At 43.5% G+C, this 18,769-nt stretch overlaps 1 protein-coding gene across 9 annotated transcripts in view; it reads left to right on the top strand.

Annotated features, from left to right (window-relative positions):
• Positions 1–14,210, top strand: part of usp45 (ubiquitin specific peptidase 45) — a 59,516-nt gene extending 45,306 nt beyond the window's left edge. For 6 of the 9 annotated variants that reach the window (XM_020041275.2, XM_010902053.5, XM_010902051.5 and 3 more), the window contains exons 9-18: positions 6,099–6,186; positions 8,196–8,277; positions 8,707–8,798; positions 9,207–9,263; positions 9,373–9,501; positions 9,723–10,326; positions 10,568–10,665; positions 11,284–11,370; positions 11,535–11,682; positions 12,556–14,210. In XM_020041275.2, the coding sequence (XP_019896834.2) occupies positions 6,099–6,186; positions 8,196–8,277; positions 8,707–8,798; positions 9,207–9,263; positions 9,373–9,501; positions 9,723–10,326; positions 10,568–10,665; positions 11,284–11,370; positions 11,535–11,682; positions 12,556–12,686 (1,516 nt within the window). In that variant the 3' untranslated portion in view covers positions 12,687–14,210. Of the gene's footprint in view, positions 1–6,098; positions 6,187–6,752; positions 6,835–8,195; positions 8,278–8,706; positions 8,799–9,206; positions 9,264–9,372; positions 9,502–9,722; positions 10,327–10,567; positions 10,666–11,283; positions 11,371–11,534; positions 11,683–12,555 lie in introns of those variants that run through there. The other 3 variants (XM_020041276.3, XR_004574889.1, XR_002195754.3) reach the window with 3 other exon arrangements.
• Positions 14,211–18,769: the final 4,559 nt, after the last annotated feature.

The raw sequence follows: 18,769 nt of genomic DNA, 5'->3' as shown, positions 1-18,769 counted from the left end.
ATTGGAAGAATAGTATTGTGAATTGAATTCTTCTATTACATTGCAGTTAATTTATTTCATTTTGGAATACTTAAATGCAAAATTATTTAGTAATATGAAGACAATTATGTGTTAATTGCATTGTTCTGAAGTTTATTGTTTTTGGCCTACTATACAGCCTACTAAAGGAAAAGTACAGTATAACCCGATTAGTTAACTCCTGAAATAAGTAGTTGCCATCTAGTATCCTGCAATCTTTACAAATATTTTTATTGCAATTAAAGGAACAAATGAATCAACTGTGATATATCATGTTATCGTCTGAAAATGTAATGTATTTAATTAAAAAAATAGCTTATCAGCAAGCCTACTGTGAGTTGAACTGGGTGTGTTTTGCCGGCACAAACAAAATACTGTTGTTGGGATAATGGAGGAATGGAGTTGGGGAACGCTGCATTATACATTGTACTGAATCACAATAGCATTCCAATACAAACACGGTTTCTCATTGGATTGCAACACACATATATATACACATTCATTTAAAGGATTATTAGGAACACCTGTTCAATTTCTCATTAATGCAATTATCTAATCAACCAATCACATGGCAGTTGGTTCAATGCATTTAGGGGTGTGGTCCTAGTCAAGACAATCTCCTGAACTTCAAACTGAATGTCAGAATGGGAAAGAAAGGTGATTTAAGCAATTTTGAGCGTGGCATGGTTGTTGGTGCCAGACGGGCTGGTCTGAGTATTTCACTACTGGGATTTTCACGCACAAGCATTTCTAGGGTTTACAAAGAATGGTGTGAAAAGGGAAAAACATCCAGTATGCGGCAGTCCTGTGGGTGAAAATGCCTTGTTGATGCTAGAGGTCAGAGGAGAATGGGCTGACTGATTCAAGCTGATAGAAGAGCAACTTTGACTGAAATAACCACTCGTTACAACCAAGGTATGCAGCAAAGCATTTGTGAAGCCACAACACGCACAACCTTGAGGCGGATGGGCTACAAAAGCAGAAGACCCCACCGGGTACCACTCATCTCCACTACAAATAGGAAAAAGAGGCTACAATTTGCACGAGCTCACCAAAATTGGACAGTTGAAGACTGGAAGAATGTTGCCTGGTCTGATGAGTCTCGATTTCTGTTGAGACATTCAGAGTCAGAATTTGGCGTAAACAGAATGAGAACATGGATCCATCATGCCTTGTTACCACTGTGCAGGCTGGTGGTGGTGGTGTAATGGTGTGGGGGATGTTTTCTTGGCACACTTTAGGCCCCTTAGTGCCAATTGGGCATTGTTTAAATGCCACAGCCTTACCTGAGCATTGTTTCTGACCATGTACATTCCTTCATGACCACCATGTACCCATCCTCTGATGGCTACTTCCAGCAGGATAATGCACCATGTCACAAAGCTCGAATCATTTCAAATTGGTTTCTTGAACATGACAATGAGTTCACTGTACTGAAATGGCCCCCACAGTCACCAGATCTCAACCCAATAGAGCATCTTTGGGATGTGGTGGAACGGGAGCTTCGTGCCCTGGATGTGCATCCCACAAATCTCCATCAACTGCAAGATGCTATCCTATCAATATGGGCCAACATTTCTAAAGAATGCTTTCAGCACCTTGTTGAATCAATGCCACGTAGAATTAAGGCAGTTCTGAAGACGAAAGGGGGTCAAACACAGTATTAGTATGGTGTTCCTAATAATCCTTTAGGTGAGTGTATATATATATGTGTATATATATATTCTTCAAATCAGTCTTTGCTTTGGTAGTAGTTTAGTCGAGTATAAATACAGTCAATAGAGAGAGCACAATAAATCCACTTGGAATTCATGTATTGCTCTTGCATGCACTTCCGGTTAAACATTTCTAGCACTTTCATAATTCAAAAACGCAAACGGTAAAATAGTCTTACTACAAAAAAGGAAAGCCTAATGATTTTGACCACATAGTCCAGACCACACACACACAGTCATGTGAAAATCAGTACATCCCCTAGAAAGTTCTTTTTTTTGTAAATTTATGAAAATCTGAGCAATATTCCAACAACTTTAATTGTTAAAGGTAACCATGTTTAACAAATGACATCAAAACAACTTTTTGAACATTGATGTAATTCAAATTAAAATAATTTCCATGTTCTTATGCGGGATAAGTATATACACTTCAACATTTTACATCTGATAAAATGTCTATAATATTAATTAGGTGTTTTAAAACTGGTGCAAATGGTTAGAAAATCATTAGAGACCAACTTGGGAGGGTCTAGCCATCTGCAAAAATGAGGTTTGCTCACATCCATATGGAACCAAATGGATGTGTGGTAAGACATCATGCCTAAGACCTATCTGAGACAAGGACTGCACAACTTTGCCAAAGGTGTTTTGTTTTGAAGTGTTTATCTACAATGGCAGAAGCCATGATTGGCAAAAATGAAACACTGACCTTAAACAGGAGACGCTCATACCAACCGGAAAACATCAAGGTAGTGGACTTATAGTTTGGGCTGCTTCCAGGCCTGACCAACTTGCCATTATTGAGTGAAATATTTTGAGTCGAGAGACTGCGTACATGCATACATAGACTGTGCTTGATGACTTGTTGATAATTTCTTCCGACTTTTGTGTACAACCCAACACAGTAGGATCAAAAAGCAGTGAAGAACAATTGGCCACATCTCTAGCACAGCAGTGGATAGAACGTCATCTGAACAGATCTGTACATGCATTGAAAATCTCTTGGTGCTGACAAACAGAAGCTCACCCATTCTCCCGACAAAGGTTGCATTCAGCTGGTCTCGCAAAACACTTGATCGAAAACATACCCAGAGGTACAGCCGCCTCAACAAGATGTTCATTCCATTTATTATGTTACAGATCATGCTTTTGTCTGACCTTGTCAGTGAATAGGCTGTTCGATACACTCATAAATGTAGGGAGGTGGACAAAAAGCTGCATTCAGCCGTATGTGCAAGGAGGGCACGAGCAAGCGATTATCCAGAAATGCCGACAGTTATTAAATGGATGGGCTTGTTTTTTTTAATTACATTTTTTGTTAGCATTTGCTGGATTTGTATTTCATTTTTGGACAATTTTTATTTGTATTTTTTTTAAACACCTCCTGCTGGGTTGAGCCTGGCTTTCATCTAAATTTATGTGTAACAGCTACTCGATCAATGCGAGGGGTATGATGTATTGAAAGTGTTTGCCCGTGCGATTATCGCTACGTGTACAGCATTCCGTGGGTGCCTTGCGCCTGGTACTAAGTCATCCGCTGTTAATTGCGTTAGCACTGCAGCTGTCTGCATTGGTCAGGGCCAGATTGGGAGCAGTGCCATAGGGCCCTTCTGCCTTGCTCTTCCACTGGGATGAGCTTCTAGACCGCCCGCCCCCCCCACCACCCCAATCCCACTGATCCCATTGGAGCTGTTTGCCTGCATCTCACCCGTCGCCGCCTCGTGTTCCACTCCCAGGATAAAAAAAAAAGAAAAAAAGATGCCTCTATCTCTCGTTGAATCTCAATTCTCTCTGTCGACCGGCTACCAGTTCCGACCCGCTTTGTGTTCGGAGTTTGGGACGAATGTTAGGCAGACACGCAATTTACTGGATCAGAAGCCAAATTCCTACTTTAGACCGTTTAGTTCTGATCGACATTCAGTGCATTTTCTCATTTACCTTTGAAGACAGACGTTGCGTTACAACTGACATTTTAGCAACTTGAATGGAGATAAGGGTGCTGAGACCTCCTGCCCACAACCTGTGATTGGGGCAGATGGATGTCGCTCCACGCTCTGGTCACCCATTTTTGGCTTTAAACTTCAACATCCATCAGCACATGGCTGAGGTGGTCCAGACTGCAGGTCCATCCGCTCTGCCCACAGTCTGAGGATGAATTCCTTCATTCTGACTAGGTCTGGGAACTTGCCAGGAACAATGGTTTGCCAGTTCAAAAGGGGTAAACCATTTGGTTTAATCTGCACTGCAGGCCAATCTAGATGGGTCATTGGCCTACTTGCTAGTGTGGACTTAGGTCCTTCGAACTTCGTACAAGCATTCTAGTTATCCAGCTACAGGCAAGACTGGTGGACAAGTAGATGGGCAGATGCTCGAATGCTATCAAAGAGCAACAATATCCTGTCCCTTCTGCCTCCTAAATCTGTGCAGGTATTTTGCCTTGACCAAACTCTGGTCCTTTCAGGTCAGCTGCCATTCCTGTCGTCTAGGCCAACTTGTTGTTAAGCTATATTAACTGGCCGACAGGTTGCCGCATCGGCTCCTCCCCTGGTTACCCACCTGGCCGTAGCCTTTGCCCCCAAAACTGTCCCGCAGCCATCAGGAACAGGCTCACGTAGGGCAGCTCCACTATCCACACCGCTTTGAGTGCTGGGGCTTGAACGACCAGGATGTGTGCATCGGCACCATCACCACATTCTCCCTTTTTGTCTCTTCCTGCTGGGGACAGAGAGCAGTGTATGTGGTTTGGTGTACTCTAGGATCTGAAGTGGTTTTTATTCAAGAAATGCTGTAGTTAAACAAGTGTCATGGTGCTCCATCGCTGATGGCCATTTTCAGATTCCATTTGCAAGTGCTTGCACAAGTCTTACAATTAGCCATAAAAGACGGAAAATCTCAGATAAACCGTCAGATAATGTATGCCGTGGTATAGGAAAAATGTATCTTCTTTACCTGGATTCCTTCTTAACACATAAAAGCTGAAGGAGGTCATTGTCTGGGAATGCATGTACAAGTACAGGACCCAAGCTAGTTTTAATAGAATGAAACAATGGCTGCCGTTTAGCACCAGAAACCTGTAGAGAGGAGATTGAACAGATGCACCCACACAAATGGTCCTTGAGGGAAGACAAAGAAATGCCATTCTCCACTTTGATCGATGTCTCTCTTTGCACTTTTAATGCACCTGATTGCTTAATGTTTATGACTGATTGCTTTGTGCAAGCCAGTCTGTGTGGGTGAGCAGGCGGGCGAATGTGTACCAATTATGTGTCCTAAATTGTATAAACTGTTGTCCATTTTTAACAACATACCTTTTCATTGCACTGTATTTGCTAAGGTATTTGACCATGGTCACATTCTACATTTTTGCAGTTTGAACTACAAAAAAGAAAAGGAAACATGCAATCAAACGTGTAATCATCAGCTAAGAATTTTTTTTATTGCCTTTTCCCAAACTCAGCCCATTAAAAGTGTAACAGTCAGCTGTTCGGATGCTTTGGTTTACCACCAAACCTGATTTGGATTAGTCCTACCCAATATAAATCTGTCTGACTTTGGCCATCATGCCAAAATCAAAAGAAATCACTGAAAACCCTTTTTGCAATTTCTCTCAAAGGGTTTATAAAGGCCTTTTTCAGGCTCTGGGACTCTGAAATACAGTCAGCACCAAATTATCCAAATGGAGAGAGCATGGGCGAGTGGTGAACCTCCAAGAGTTTCCTTCCTCATATTCTTACCAAAAGCAAGGATTAGAAATCATCCAGTAACTCACAAAAAACCGCAGAACCAAATCCATGAATCTGTCTAAGATCAGTGTTCATGACTCCACCATGAGAAAGACACTTGACAAAAATAGGATTCACCGCAAAGGGCTGTACTAAAGTTTCTCAAAAAGCCACTTGGATTATCTTCAAGAGTCCCTGAACAGTGTTCTATGAACAGACAAGTCAGAAGTGGAATATTTATTTCAGATATGGGTCATAAACAGAACAGTGCTTTGCACAGTGAGAACATCATATCATCAAGCATGGTGATGGAAGTGTGATGGATTGAGGAAGCTTTGCTTCATCGGGACCTCAAAAAATTATCATAATTGAAGGGACCGTGATGTCTTCTTTCTATCAGAGAATTCTAAAAGAGATGCAGGCCATCTGCCAGTGAGCTCAAGCTGAAGTGCAGTGACTGGTCAACACATGTTGCTTGGTAAAGCAGCCACCTCCAGACCATGTAGTGACCCTTGAGACCAGGGTTTGTTCTCCAGTCCACCTTGGACTCTCCATTGTTTTTAAGATTTGTCTCAGTAAACGTGTGCGTGGGTGAGGTTTTGTGTTCTAACTAAGCCCCATTCCCTCACTCTTGTCTCACCAGGGCTCCACGCTTTAAAGGCTATCAGCAGCAGGACAGCCAAGAGCTGCTTCACTACCTTCTGGACTCATTGAGGGTCGAGGAGACCAAGGTGAGACTGGAGACACAAAATACAAACACAATACAAAACAAAGTCATATAGCAGATGCTTTTATCCAGAGTGAATTAAGGTAGCCAAGTTAGCCCACAATATTTCAGACATTTCTTGTTAAAGAAGTCATCTGCTTAAGTTGGTACCGTTAAGGTAATAAGAATAGCCTCAGTTCAACCAAGCAGACAAACTGATCCACAACTTAAAGCGAGGACGCAATGTCATTTGAAGATTGGTCTGAACAGAATGTATAGTTAGTATAGTTCAATATTGTCCATGACAGCAGACGGGCTCCCTTCAGCTAAGCCAGGTTGGTGTCTTGTCCAAGCGAGTCAGACTACACAAAAGAACAGGCTACATTTTGACTGCAATTGAGACACACACTTCAATCACCAATGAAGACCAGGCGGGAAGCCACGGGAGCCGTTCATCCGCATGCATATGTGACACTCTCCAGGGGTCTAGGTCTTTCTCGTCGGCTCCTCAAACTGCCTTTTGTCTTTTAACCTTATGGTGCATACCCCCCCTCCTCCCCTGAATCTCCCCCACCCCTTTCATGGAATTAGGAGACCACCACCACCCTGGCCCAAGGCTGGGATAGTTGGCCCTTCGGCCCCACCAGTGGCTCAGCCAGCCCCAAGAAGAGAGGCGAGTAGCGGGTGTGGAACGGTCATCCCGGGGGCAGCGTTGCTGGCTGGGGGACCACGACCCCCCACCCCCGGTCCTTTTTAAAACTTGTGAACACTGCCAGTTGTGCCACTTAGGGGGCTTGCAAGTGGCACGGCGGGCGTCATTGTGTGATCTGGGAAGTGCACAGCTGCTGAATGGGCTGCAGGGTCTCCCTCATTGTGCTGGGGGCCCCCCGACCCCTCCCCTCTTCAATAAGGGAGTCAGAAAGGGAGGGGGTCATCAAGGCGAGGGCTGTCCCTGTTCCTACGTTAATTATAAAGCCAAGGCTACACTCGAGCATAAACAGTTATGCCTTTCTTTGATGAATGTACAATGATCACCATCATAAATTCACTTGGGTACACACGCTTGTACAAGTAATGCACAAAATATTGCACCTGCTTTATTCCCATACAGTCGATGAATCTTGCGTGTTTTCACTCAAAAGTAAAATTGTAGTTACGCTAGTTACGCTAGGTTCTCACCGACACAGGCGCTTCACTCTGTTGATCAGTCAGTTTTAAGAACGGCGCAATAAAACACACATCCGGTGTCACCCTCAATTCCTCCCAATGGCCTGTCACGCCAGAGTGTTTGGATTTGATCGGCCATTTAGTATCAGGAATCTAAATATGCTAATTGCGCACAGTCAATTATCACCAATTAGCCGAGACGTTAAATCGTGCTCCCTCTGTGGGCATTGCCTGTCCTTCTTGGCCTGTCTTGGTTTAAGTTTCCGCCCCTACCCCCCCCTTTCTCCCCACTGTGCCGGGGCCATGGTCACTGTGGTTGAGGGGATGCTCCAGCTGGTGATTAATTAGTCAGGGGGTGAGTGGGGTCTGACTGACTGGAGAAGGGGGGACGCAGCACTGAGATTAACCAGGCTTCTGACCTAAATAGCCAGTCCAGTGCGTGGGTTTGGGGGGGCTGCGGTGAGGGGAGGGGCAGGGGTTGACTGGTCAGGGACCTAGACACAGACCCCGGCCAATTGATTGGTTCTTTACCGCGGTGGTGCCTCCACAAAGCTCGGCACACCGGCACACTCCTTGGCCATGTCACATCCAATCACACACACTGTGTACAGTATGCACACACACGCTGGTGCACATACAAACTAATGGGTTGTCGTGCTTTACATACAAACTAATGGGTTATCCTGATTTACACATATTAATGTTTTGTTGTGCTTTACATTAGTACGTCGTATCTTTTAGTCATGGTTTGAATTCCCATGGTAGTTAGTTAGGTTGACGTTGTATAAAACTGAAACAATGATTTTAAATGGGTTTTGCATATACCGCTGTCATTTACATAAAATACATTTTGTTTGACCTTCCCAGCGGATCAAAGCAAGCATTCTGAAGTCCTTCAACAACCCCACGGAGAAGACCGCAGATGCCGAGACCAAACGCCAAGTCAAAGGTGCTTCCTCCGTTCAGACGCGATCTGTAAATTTGGCCTAGATCAGTGTTGCCATCTAGTGTCAACTTGATGTACTACCATTCAAAGAGTCTCGTCAAGCAAACTGTTCAAAGTCAAAAAACGCAGTGCATGTTTTAGGATAGGTTGATGTTCTACAGTGATTTCAGAGCTGTTAACATGAGGATTCAGCTGGCATATTCGCTTTTTGATCCCCTAAACGGTGTGTGACCAATACATTTTGATTTCATTAAGCATAGTTGTAGCTGAATGATTTTGTACTTCATATATATTGGAGGGAACACAAACAGACTGAACAAGATCAGACAATCCGTGTGTATTTTCTTATATTAAAATAGAAAGAAGCTGAATGTATAAAGTTGAATGATTTTTATTTTTTGCTTTAAACTTTATTTTCCCTTGTTCACTCAGCCTATGGAAAGGAGGGTGTGAGGATGAACTTTGTGGATCGCATTTTTGTGGGCGAGCTAACCAACACTATTATGTGCGAGGAGTGCGAACATGTGAGTGATTTGGTTATCCCTCTTTAATTGTTAATGGATCTAGATGCTTCTTCAACAACTGCAGTGCAATATTTTTATTCTACGGTTTGATCCACGGTGTCTGGAGTTGCCTACATGTACCCCTGCATGTTCTCAGACCACGGGACTACGGGACCTGCAACACAGGCACTGTCATGTCTCATTTAAAGATACATTTCCCAGGCATTCAGATGCTTTGATGAACAGTCAGTGCTGACAGAGCAGATTCAAATCCATGCTGCAGCTTTAGGCCTCAGACAGGGGCTTATACTGGTGGACCACCCTAGGTCACCACTATCTGGCATTACAACCAGGGTAAAGAGACCTCGGTTGTCCCCTCTGCTAAAATCGTACAGCACTGTGACTGTGTGTGATTTTATGCCCCACCAGATCTCCACAGTGAAAGAGGCCTTCATCGACATCTCTCTGCCTATCATCGAAGAGAGGGTGAGCATATCATTGCATATGGCTTTGCATTATACTGCTGTCTGCCCTGTCGTTCGTAAGTATGCATACACATTTCGTGTGTGATCAGTGTCTTTGCATCCTGGTGCAGATGTCCAAGCCCTCAAACCCGGGAAGGACGGGCAAGGTCGTTAAAGACCAGGAAGTGCACATATCCCACGCTGATGAGATGCTAGCCTCCGCCGCGCACAATAAAAACACCAGGAAACCAAGCGGACAGGTGTGTTTGTGTTGTCTTTGTCTGTGTGTGGTTGTTTTTGTCTTTGCGTGTGTCGTGGGCGTCTGCGTGTGTCGTGGGCGTCTGCGTGTGTCGTGGGCGTCTGCGTGTGTCGTGGGCGTGTGTCGTGGGCGTCTGCGTGTGTCGTGGGCGTCTGCCTTTCTGTCCACGTGACGAGTCAGCAGGTCTGTTTGATGACCAGGTGTCTCTACATCTCCCATCAGAAGCAGCAGCCGTGCAAAAGGTCCCCCGGCTTGGCAGAGGAGAGGGGGACGGACGGGCCCTCAGACGGCCCCGAGCAGGACTCCCCCTCCACGATGTCCCACACGGCCGGGGCTTCCAAGATGGCTGCCAATAGCCTCTCGGACGGCAGCGAGAAAGACTCGGGCCCTCAGGACAGCAGCAACGACGCAGACAGCGAGGCCTCCGAGAGCGAGTGGACTCCCCGGTCATTGTCGGCCCATTGCGGCCGAGGGTCCACCCAGAGTCCTGCGCCCCTGGCCACACCGTCCGTGGCCTCCCTCGACCCACAGCAGGTCGGTGCAGTGGAGCAGCTAGTCACCGCTGTGCATAAAATGAACATAGGCCCTGCCTTGGTGGGCGCACATAGTACCGAGGAGCAGGGGGAGCCCCATCAGCAGCACCCTCACCACCAGGGGGCGTTCCAGGCCCTGTCTCACAGCTACACGCCCTGCTCCAAAGAGTGCTCCGTCCAGTCATGCCTTCACCAATTCACCTCAGTGGAGTTGCTAATGGGCAACAACAAGCTGCTGTGCGAGAGCTGCACGGAGCGCCGGCAAAAACAGCTGCGCAAGAGTTCCTCTGCCGGTTAGTGAGGAAACACTTGGGGGGGAAGCGTTTTGAGAGAACCTATGCTGGTTCATGAAGGTTGAAACCCCGATATAGACAGTAGTTGGTTATATGGTAGTGGGTAGTTACTCTACACCGATCATTTACACAGATATTCCAATCCATCAGGTCACAAACAATAATGTGAAGAAAAACGGGGGGGCATTCTTGTCGTAGCATTGTGTTGAAGTAACATTGTGTTGTCTGTGTGTGGTTATAGAGAAGAAGACGGAGAAGGTCTACACAAGTGCTCGCAAACAGATGCTGATCTCAATATTGCCCCCAGTGGTCACTTTGCATCTTAAACGCTTCCATCAGGTTAGCATATTATTTTTACAGAGGATTTCATTCCAAATTGTCTCCCTAGCTTGAATGCTGGTGTTATTAGCCAAGGGGCTAGTTGTAGTTGTCCGTTTCTAGGTAACATCGTAAACAGTCGCATTTTAATATATGGGCACTGGGAATTCGAAACCACCTGTTATATTATTAAGTGATATGAGAAGGCGTGGTATATTGGCCACATACCCCAAAGCCCTGAAATGCCTTATTGCTATTATACATCGGTTACCAACGTAAGTTCTGTGATATCATACCGTTGGTATACGGTCTCATTTTCCACAGCTTTAAGCCGATCCGCATTCAGGGTTGGAATGACTTGGTTCACACAAACATGATATCTATTACAAAATATGTTATATAATTAATACTATATTTATTTTTTTATGTAAAATGTTGCAGTCTTGTGTAAGATCTTAATATATTGTATGAATTCCAAACCAACCACACACATTGATACAGTTAAAAACCATTTAAATCACAGATGACACTCTTGTCCGACACATTTAAACTGTGATCCTGTATAAAAGGCATGAAAAAAAATGTTTACATTTTGTGTTGACGTTTTGGGGTCGATGTGATCGACCTTTATGTGTCAAGGCAGGAATGAACGTACGGAAAGTCAACCGCCATGTCGACTTCCCCCTCATCCTGGACCTGGCTCCGTTCTGCTCAGCGTCCTGCAAGGTACTCCCCAATCATGCGCAGTATGAGAACCTTACACCGGAATGCTTCTAATCAGCATTCAGGCTTTTGATGAATGGTTGTTATGGTACCTGTCGCTCAGATGCTTTGGGTTCATGTAGTAGCTGTTTGCGCTGCTCAGCGTCTCTTTTCCTTCACCTGGACAGAACCTGGCGGCGGGCGACCGTGTGCTCTACAGCCTGTATGGGATTGTCGAGCACAGCGGGTCGATGCGCGGTGGCCACTATACGGCGTACGTGAAGGTTCGTTCACCCCAGAGGAGGGTAGAGCAGTCTCAGCGCAGAAACATGGCTGGTAAGCACCTTTCTGTTCCTCCGTGAAATAATCTCTAGATGTCATCTTAAGAGTCTGTGTCAATACATCTCTCCATTTTGTGTTGTTGTTGTTCACAGCCTAAGCAAGGAGTTGTATAACTATATAAGAAAAGACAGGGCTTGTATACAGGCATGCTGTGTTAAGGCCTCGCTGCACATCACCATGAAGACATTTTCTGAGATCCCCGAGGCTTTTGTCGTCAGAGGTTCTATAGATTGTTTCATCCTTTCTCCTGAGTCCCCACTCAAGAAGGGCGCCTGGCTTTCAGAGACGCTCAACTTTAAAGAGAAGTCTTTACCACACAGTTCTGTGCGAACAGTTGTCGTCCTCGCTGGTAACCAACCAGAATAGAGCCTTGAGGAGACAATTGTTTTTCGATAGCGTCACACAGCCACCGTAGCGAGGTCAGAGGGGCCCTGGGAACCCACTGCAAGAATCAGCCTCTGTCAAATGGCAATGTGGCTGAGGGGGGAGGAAACATCCATGCAGCCCACCCTCTTCACTTCATGTCGATACATACCTTCTTACTGCTCTCGCTGCTTTTCCTTTTCTGTTTTGATTCAATACACGTCCACTCCTCCGCACCGTAACCTTCCACCAAATTAGATCGAACTGGAGCCTGACAAAAGTAGCGAATACTACGTCCACTCAGTGTTGTTGATGCTATAAAATACTGTATGTCTTGAATTGAATTGTCTGAATACATCCCAGCATCCTTGTCCTTCTGTCACAGCTTCTTTTATAAATTAGCCACGGTCACAATTTTCTCACAGAGAAGCTTACTGTTATGGCTCCTAAACCCCCCCCCCCCCCCACATCTTTCCCCACAAACTAAACATTGTGTCTTTTTAGGTCCGAGGGAGGCCAGCAGTACCGCACAGGGTCAGTGGGTGTATGTGAGTGACACCAACGTCCAGGCGGTACCCGAGTCCAGAGTGCTCAACTCTCAAGCCTACCTGCTGTTCTACGAGGAGGTCCTGTGACCCTCTCAGGAGAGAAAGAGAACAAGGCTGTAAGAGAGCGTAAACACTGCTTTGTGTGTCTCCAAAGTTTGACTCCTAAGAGCCGGAAAACATGGAACACACTGCATCATGGAATTTGTAGGCCATCCTGAACCGGTGTTACCGGGATGTATGCCGGACCACTGAGCACAAGAGGATTACATTTGTCCACGTACGTTTGCTAATGTGTCTGTGTGTGTGAGCCAGAGAAATTGGGAGGGGATGACAAGTATTTGTATTTAGCACAAATTCTAAGCAGAAATGCTGTTATTTATATTTTAAGACTTGCTGCGCTGAAAATATATATATTTCTCTTTTTTTGTGTGCAAATGTGCAACTTTCATTCAACTACGAATGCCAAATACCTTTTGCTAATAGAAATTACGGAAAACAAAGTAAAACATCCAGAAAAAACATATCGCCCAGTGTGTTGTGGCACTAGTAAGTGCCAAAAGCATGTCATCTGTAACTGTCCCTTAAGAGATGCTGGTAATATGTTGTGCGGTCTTAGTGTTTTTGCAGCCCATGGCCTTGATGTGTTGGCCGTTTGCACACTGGTGCATAAACTATGTGACCACACAGGTACAAAGACATTGGGATATTTCGGAACATTACTATGATGGTGTTCAGCTTGCGGGACAATAACAATAGTTTCAGGTTAATATCTCTTTATCCCGTATGTTCTACTGTATTTTAAACATCTCTGAATACATTGCATGGGCTAAGGGCAGTGAATGTGTTGCTCAACCTTGGGATTTGAATGTCTTAGTATTTATGTTCATTGTTTATTTTATTTTTATTAATGAAGAAACTATTAAAATAATGTTGGTTGGTGGGATTTTGCCAAGTTTTCCTGTTTAGGTATTACAATATGGAAGTGATTTCATTTTATTTAAAATAAATATTCAGTGCCTACACACTGGGATTGAGTTTCTGCATGAAACAAACAAATAATTATGGGAAAAATGACTTGTGTTCAATGTATTTGCACAATCATGTGGTGTATTAACACATTACAAAAAAAGAAAAAACATTCAACTTGTCAGATGCAGAACCGAAGAAAACAAAGTAGTATCTTCAACTCTGGTATTCTCCTTTGGTAAATTTATTTAGACTTACATGAAAAGACAATGTTATGATTGTAATTTAATCTTTTCAGTTGAGAAGTTGTCTTGTGAATCTAGATCAGTGCTGGCCAACCCTGTTCCTGGAGAGCCACAATCCTGTAGGTTTTCTCTTCAGCCTCATTTGTGACTAACCTGAGTGGCTTTTCATCTAACTACTAATTAGAATCAGGTGTGCTGAATAAGATTTGGGAGAGAGAACCTATAGGACTGTGGCTCTCCAGGAACAGGGTTGGCCAGCCCTGGTCTAGATATTACTCTTTAACACAATATTAAACCATATGCCGATATGGTCTAAGTTTTTCTCCTGGCTTTTTTTCTTTCTGAAAATGTCAGTTTATTTATTTAAATAAATCTTTACATTTTTTAATATGTGAAATCATACATTTGTCTTCATACCCTTTGTGTCTTCGCGTGTTGCTGCTTTAAAGGGGTACTGCACCTATTTGTGTCCTTTTTTCCACACTACTTGTAGGTGATTCCCAAAAACATTTTGTTATGGACAAAATTAGTTTTCATTAGCATTATGTTTATTTATAAATATTCAAACATTCAAAAAAAACTAATTTAGGTCAGAATTCTACTCTGCATTTAATTTAGTATTTGAATGGATTCAAAACAAAACAAACATTTGGGGAATTGGGGAATTGTTTTTCAAAAGAATGTAGTGCATATGGTGCTTTTGAGCATTTTATTACATACAGTAATTTGCAAAAGTCTTAGGCATATGAACTTCTAACTTAAGCCATTTATTTGGGTAGTATGTTGTTGTTTTTTTGTAAAAGGATATACACTGTATATGTAAAGTTACATCCTGAAATTATTGGACACTAACAAGTTTTATTTTGCCTATTTACCAAAATATACTCAAGTTACATTTAAATAATGAATCAAGTGCAGTCCCTCAGCTTTAATTTGAGGGTATTCACATCCAAATTGGAGGAAATGTTTAGGAATTACAGCTCTTTTATACAGTGGGGCAAAAAAGTATTTAGTCAGCCACCAATTGTGCAAGTTCTCCCACTTAAAAAGATGAGAGGCCTGTAATTTTCATCATAGGTACATTTAGGTACAGGTACAGAAATAAAATCCAGAAAATTACATTGTAGGATTTTTAATGAATTTATTGGTAAGTTCCTCTGTAAAATAAGTATTTGGTCACCTACAAACAAGCAAGATTTCTGGCTCTCACAGACCTGTAACAACCTCTTTAAGAGGCTCCTCTGTCCTCCACTCGTTACCTGTATTAATGGCACTATAGCCAAGACCAAAGAGCTGTCAAAGTACACCAGAAAAAAAATTGTAGACCTGCACCAGACTGGGAAGACTGAATCTGCAATAGGTAAGCAGCTTGGTGTGAAGAAATCAACTGTGGGAGCAATTATAAGAAAATGATAGACATACAAGACCACTGATAATCTCCCTCGATCCGGGGCTCCACGCAAGATCTCACCCCGTGGGGTCAAAATGATCTCAAGAACAGTGAGCAAAAATCCCAGAACCACACGGGGGGACCTATTGAATGACCTGCAGAGAGCTGGGACCAAAGTAACAAAGGCTACCATCAGTAACACACTACGCCGCCAGGGACTCAAATCCTGCAGTGCCAGACGTGTCCCCCTGCTTAAGCCAGTACATGTCCAGGCCCGTCTGAGGTTTGCTAAAGAGCATTTGGATGGTCCAGAAGAGGACTGGGAGAATGTCATATGGTCAGATCAAACCAAAATAGAACTTTTTGGTAAAAACTAAACTCGTCGTGTTTGGAGGAGAAAGAATGCTGAGTTGCATCCAAAGAACACCATACCTACTGTGAAGCATGGAGGTGGAAACATCATGCTTTGGGTCTGTTTTTCTGCAAAGGGACTAGGACGACTGATCCATGTAAAGGAAAGAATGAATGGGGCCATGTATCATGTTTTGAGTGAAAACCTCCTTCCATCAGCAAGGGCATTGAAGATGAAACGTGGCTGTGTCTTTCAGCATGACAATGATCCCAAACACACCGCCCGGGCAACGAAGGAGTGGCTTCGTGAGAAGCCTTTCAAGGTCTTGGAGTGGCCTAGCCAGTCACCAGATCTCAACCCCATAGAAAATCTTTGGAGGGAGTTGAAAGTCTGTGTTGCCCAGCGACAGCATCAAAACATCACTGCTCTAGATCTGCACGGAGGAATGGGCCAAAATACCAGCAACAGTGTGTGAAAACCTTGTGAAGACTTACAGAAAAGCGTTTGACCTCTGTCATTGCCAACAAAGGGTATATAACAAAGTATTGAGATTAAGTTTTGTTATTGACCAAATACTTATTTTCCACCATAATTTACCAATAAATAAGAATCCTATAAATGAGATTTTCTGGATTTTCTTCCCTCATTTTGTCTCTCATAGTTGAAGTGTACCTATGATGAAAATTACAGGCCTCTCTCATCTTTTTAAGTGGGAGAACTTGCACAATTGGTGGCTGACTAAATACTTTTTTGCCCCACTGTATGTAGCCTCCTCTTTTTCAAGGGACCAACATTTATTGGACTATTAACTCAAAAGCTGTTTCATGGACAGGTGTAGGCTATGTCTTGTCTTATTTCTTCAATTAAGCAGGTGAAATGTCTGGAGTTGATTCCAGGTGTGGTATTTGCATTTGGAACCTGTTGCTGTGAACCCACAACATGCGATCAAAGGAGCTCTCAATGCAAGTGAAACAGGCCACCCTTAGGGTACAAAAATAAATTCAGTCAGAAATAGCAGGAACATTAGGAGTGGTCAAATCAACAGTTTGGTACATTCTGAGAGAAAAAAGAATGCACTGCTGCGCTCTGCAACACAAAAAGGTCTGGTTATGCATGGAAAACAATGTTGGATGATCATTGGATCCTTTCCATGGTAAAGAAAAATTCCTTCACACCATCCAGCCAACTGAAGAACACTCCAGGAGGTAGGCATATCATTATCCAAGTCTACCATAAAGAGAAGACTATGAGAACCACAAGTTACAAATCATTCATAAGGCTCTAGAATAGAAATGCCAAATAAAACATTTAAAAAAGCCAGCCCAGTTCTGCAACAGCGTTCTTTGGACAGATGAAACTAAGATCAACATGTACCAGAATGATTGGCTGATGATCCGAAGCATACCACATAATCTGTAAAACACGGTGGAGGCAGTTTGATGTCATGGGCATGCATGGCTTCCAATGGAACTGGGTCCCTAGTGTTTATTGACTATGTGACAGAAGATAGAAGTAGCTGGATGAATTCTGGAGTATATAGGAATATATGGTCTGCTCAGATTCAGCCAAATTCAGCGACATTGATTGGATGGCACTTCACAGATGGACAATGACCCAAAACATACTGCCAAAGCAACCCTGGAGTTTTTTAGGCAAAGAAGGGGAATATTCGGCAATGACCATGTCAATCACCTGACCTCAACCCGATTGAGCATGCATTCCACTTGCTGAAGACTACTTAAGGCAGAAAGACCCACGGACAAACAAAAAACTGAAGACAGCTGCAGTAAGGTCTGGCAAAGCATCACAAAGGAGGAAACCCAGCGTTTAACGATGTCCATGCGTTCCACACTTCAAGCAGTCATTGCCTGCAAAGGATTCTCAACAAAATATTCAAAATTAACATTTATGATTGTGATTATTTGTCCAATTACATTTGAGCCCCTGAAATAAGAGGACTGTGAATGAAAATAGTTTCAATTCCTTAACGTTTCATACAATATTTTTGTTAAACCCCTTTAAATTAAAGCTGAAAGTCTACACTTCAATGGCATCTCAGTTGTTTCATTTCAAATCCATTGTGGTGACATACAGAGCCAAAATTATGAAAATTGTGTCAGTGTCCAAATATTTCCAGACCTAACTGTATATAAACCAGATAATAGGCTATGTGACTGTTAAAGAGGACAACTAATGTGAAGTGAGTTCAATGTTGTAGATTCTCTAAGAGGGACAATTATACCATGTAATGCATCTGACACACCTGAATGATTTCAAACATGTTTTTTTTTGTTTTTGCTACAACAACAAAAACAATAGTATCTTTTGTATTCAAAAGGACAAGTTAGATGTAATTTTATGGCAGCAAAATGAAGTCTGCAAGGGATGTGCAGGCTTTCTCTTGTACAATAAATTGAATGTAGTACATCTAATTCCTCAAACAGAAAACCAACAAGGCTGGTGTGTCCTTTTTTTGGGTGGGTGTTTGAATCCTATTTTTCCTTGAAGAAAGTACATGACAGTGAAGGAAGAATATGACAGTTTTTTGCACTGGAATTTGTGTCATCCCTACTCATTGTGTGAAGTCTGTGGCGGTCATTAGTCAGAGGCTGCCACACTGTCACAGTGAATACCGTGGTGCCATATTCACTCTGTTGGTGGTGGCAATGTGCCCCGACGGGTGCAAAGCAGCACTGTTTGAGGAGCATGTCGCAAGCTGGTGAAGAGGAGGTGGGTGTGGAATCAGGGAAAGGGCAACGTCTGAAAGGATCCCGTCGTTCGCCCTCCCAGTTCCACTCGCAACGACATCCCAATCACAGTTAAATCAGGGTGTCAAGCCACCCACCAACAACACAGCACATTTCTTTTTAAATGTATTGGGTCTATTTTTAAAAGATGAGGCCTTAGCTTGGGGACATTCTCTTGAAGGATAAGATGTGATTTTAATCCCAGTTAATGAAAGGGCCTGGTCCTCTTCCCTCTGTCGGAATGGTCATGGAAACCAGCGACATGGGAACACTAGTGTTCACGTCTGTCGGATACAAAGCGACAGTGCTCAGTCTAAGTCTAATGTCTATGTAGTCGCTGTCACACATAGCCTGGCAGGCAGAAATGTGTTTTTGCTTTCTCTGAAGCGTTATTGCCTTCAGGGCACTGGGCGCATAGTACCAAGACTTGCTTTTCTGAGAAACGTCTGATCAGTTCTTTCAGCGTCTGG

Source organism: Esox lucius, chromosome 20 (assembly GCF_011004845.1).
Source record: "Esox lucius isolate fEsoLuc1 chromosome 20, fEsoLuc1.pri, whole genome shotgun sequence".
In the NCBI taxonomy this organism is placed as follows: Eukaryota; Metazoa; Chordata; class Actinopteri; order Esociformes; family Esocidae; genus Esox; species Esox lucius.
The sequence above is the reverse complement of the archived record's forward strand: the minus strand, read 5'-3'. Positions and strand labels throughout refer to the sequence as shown.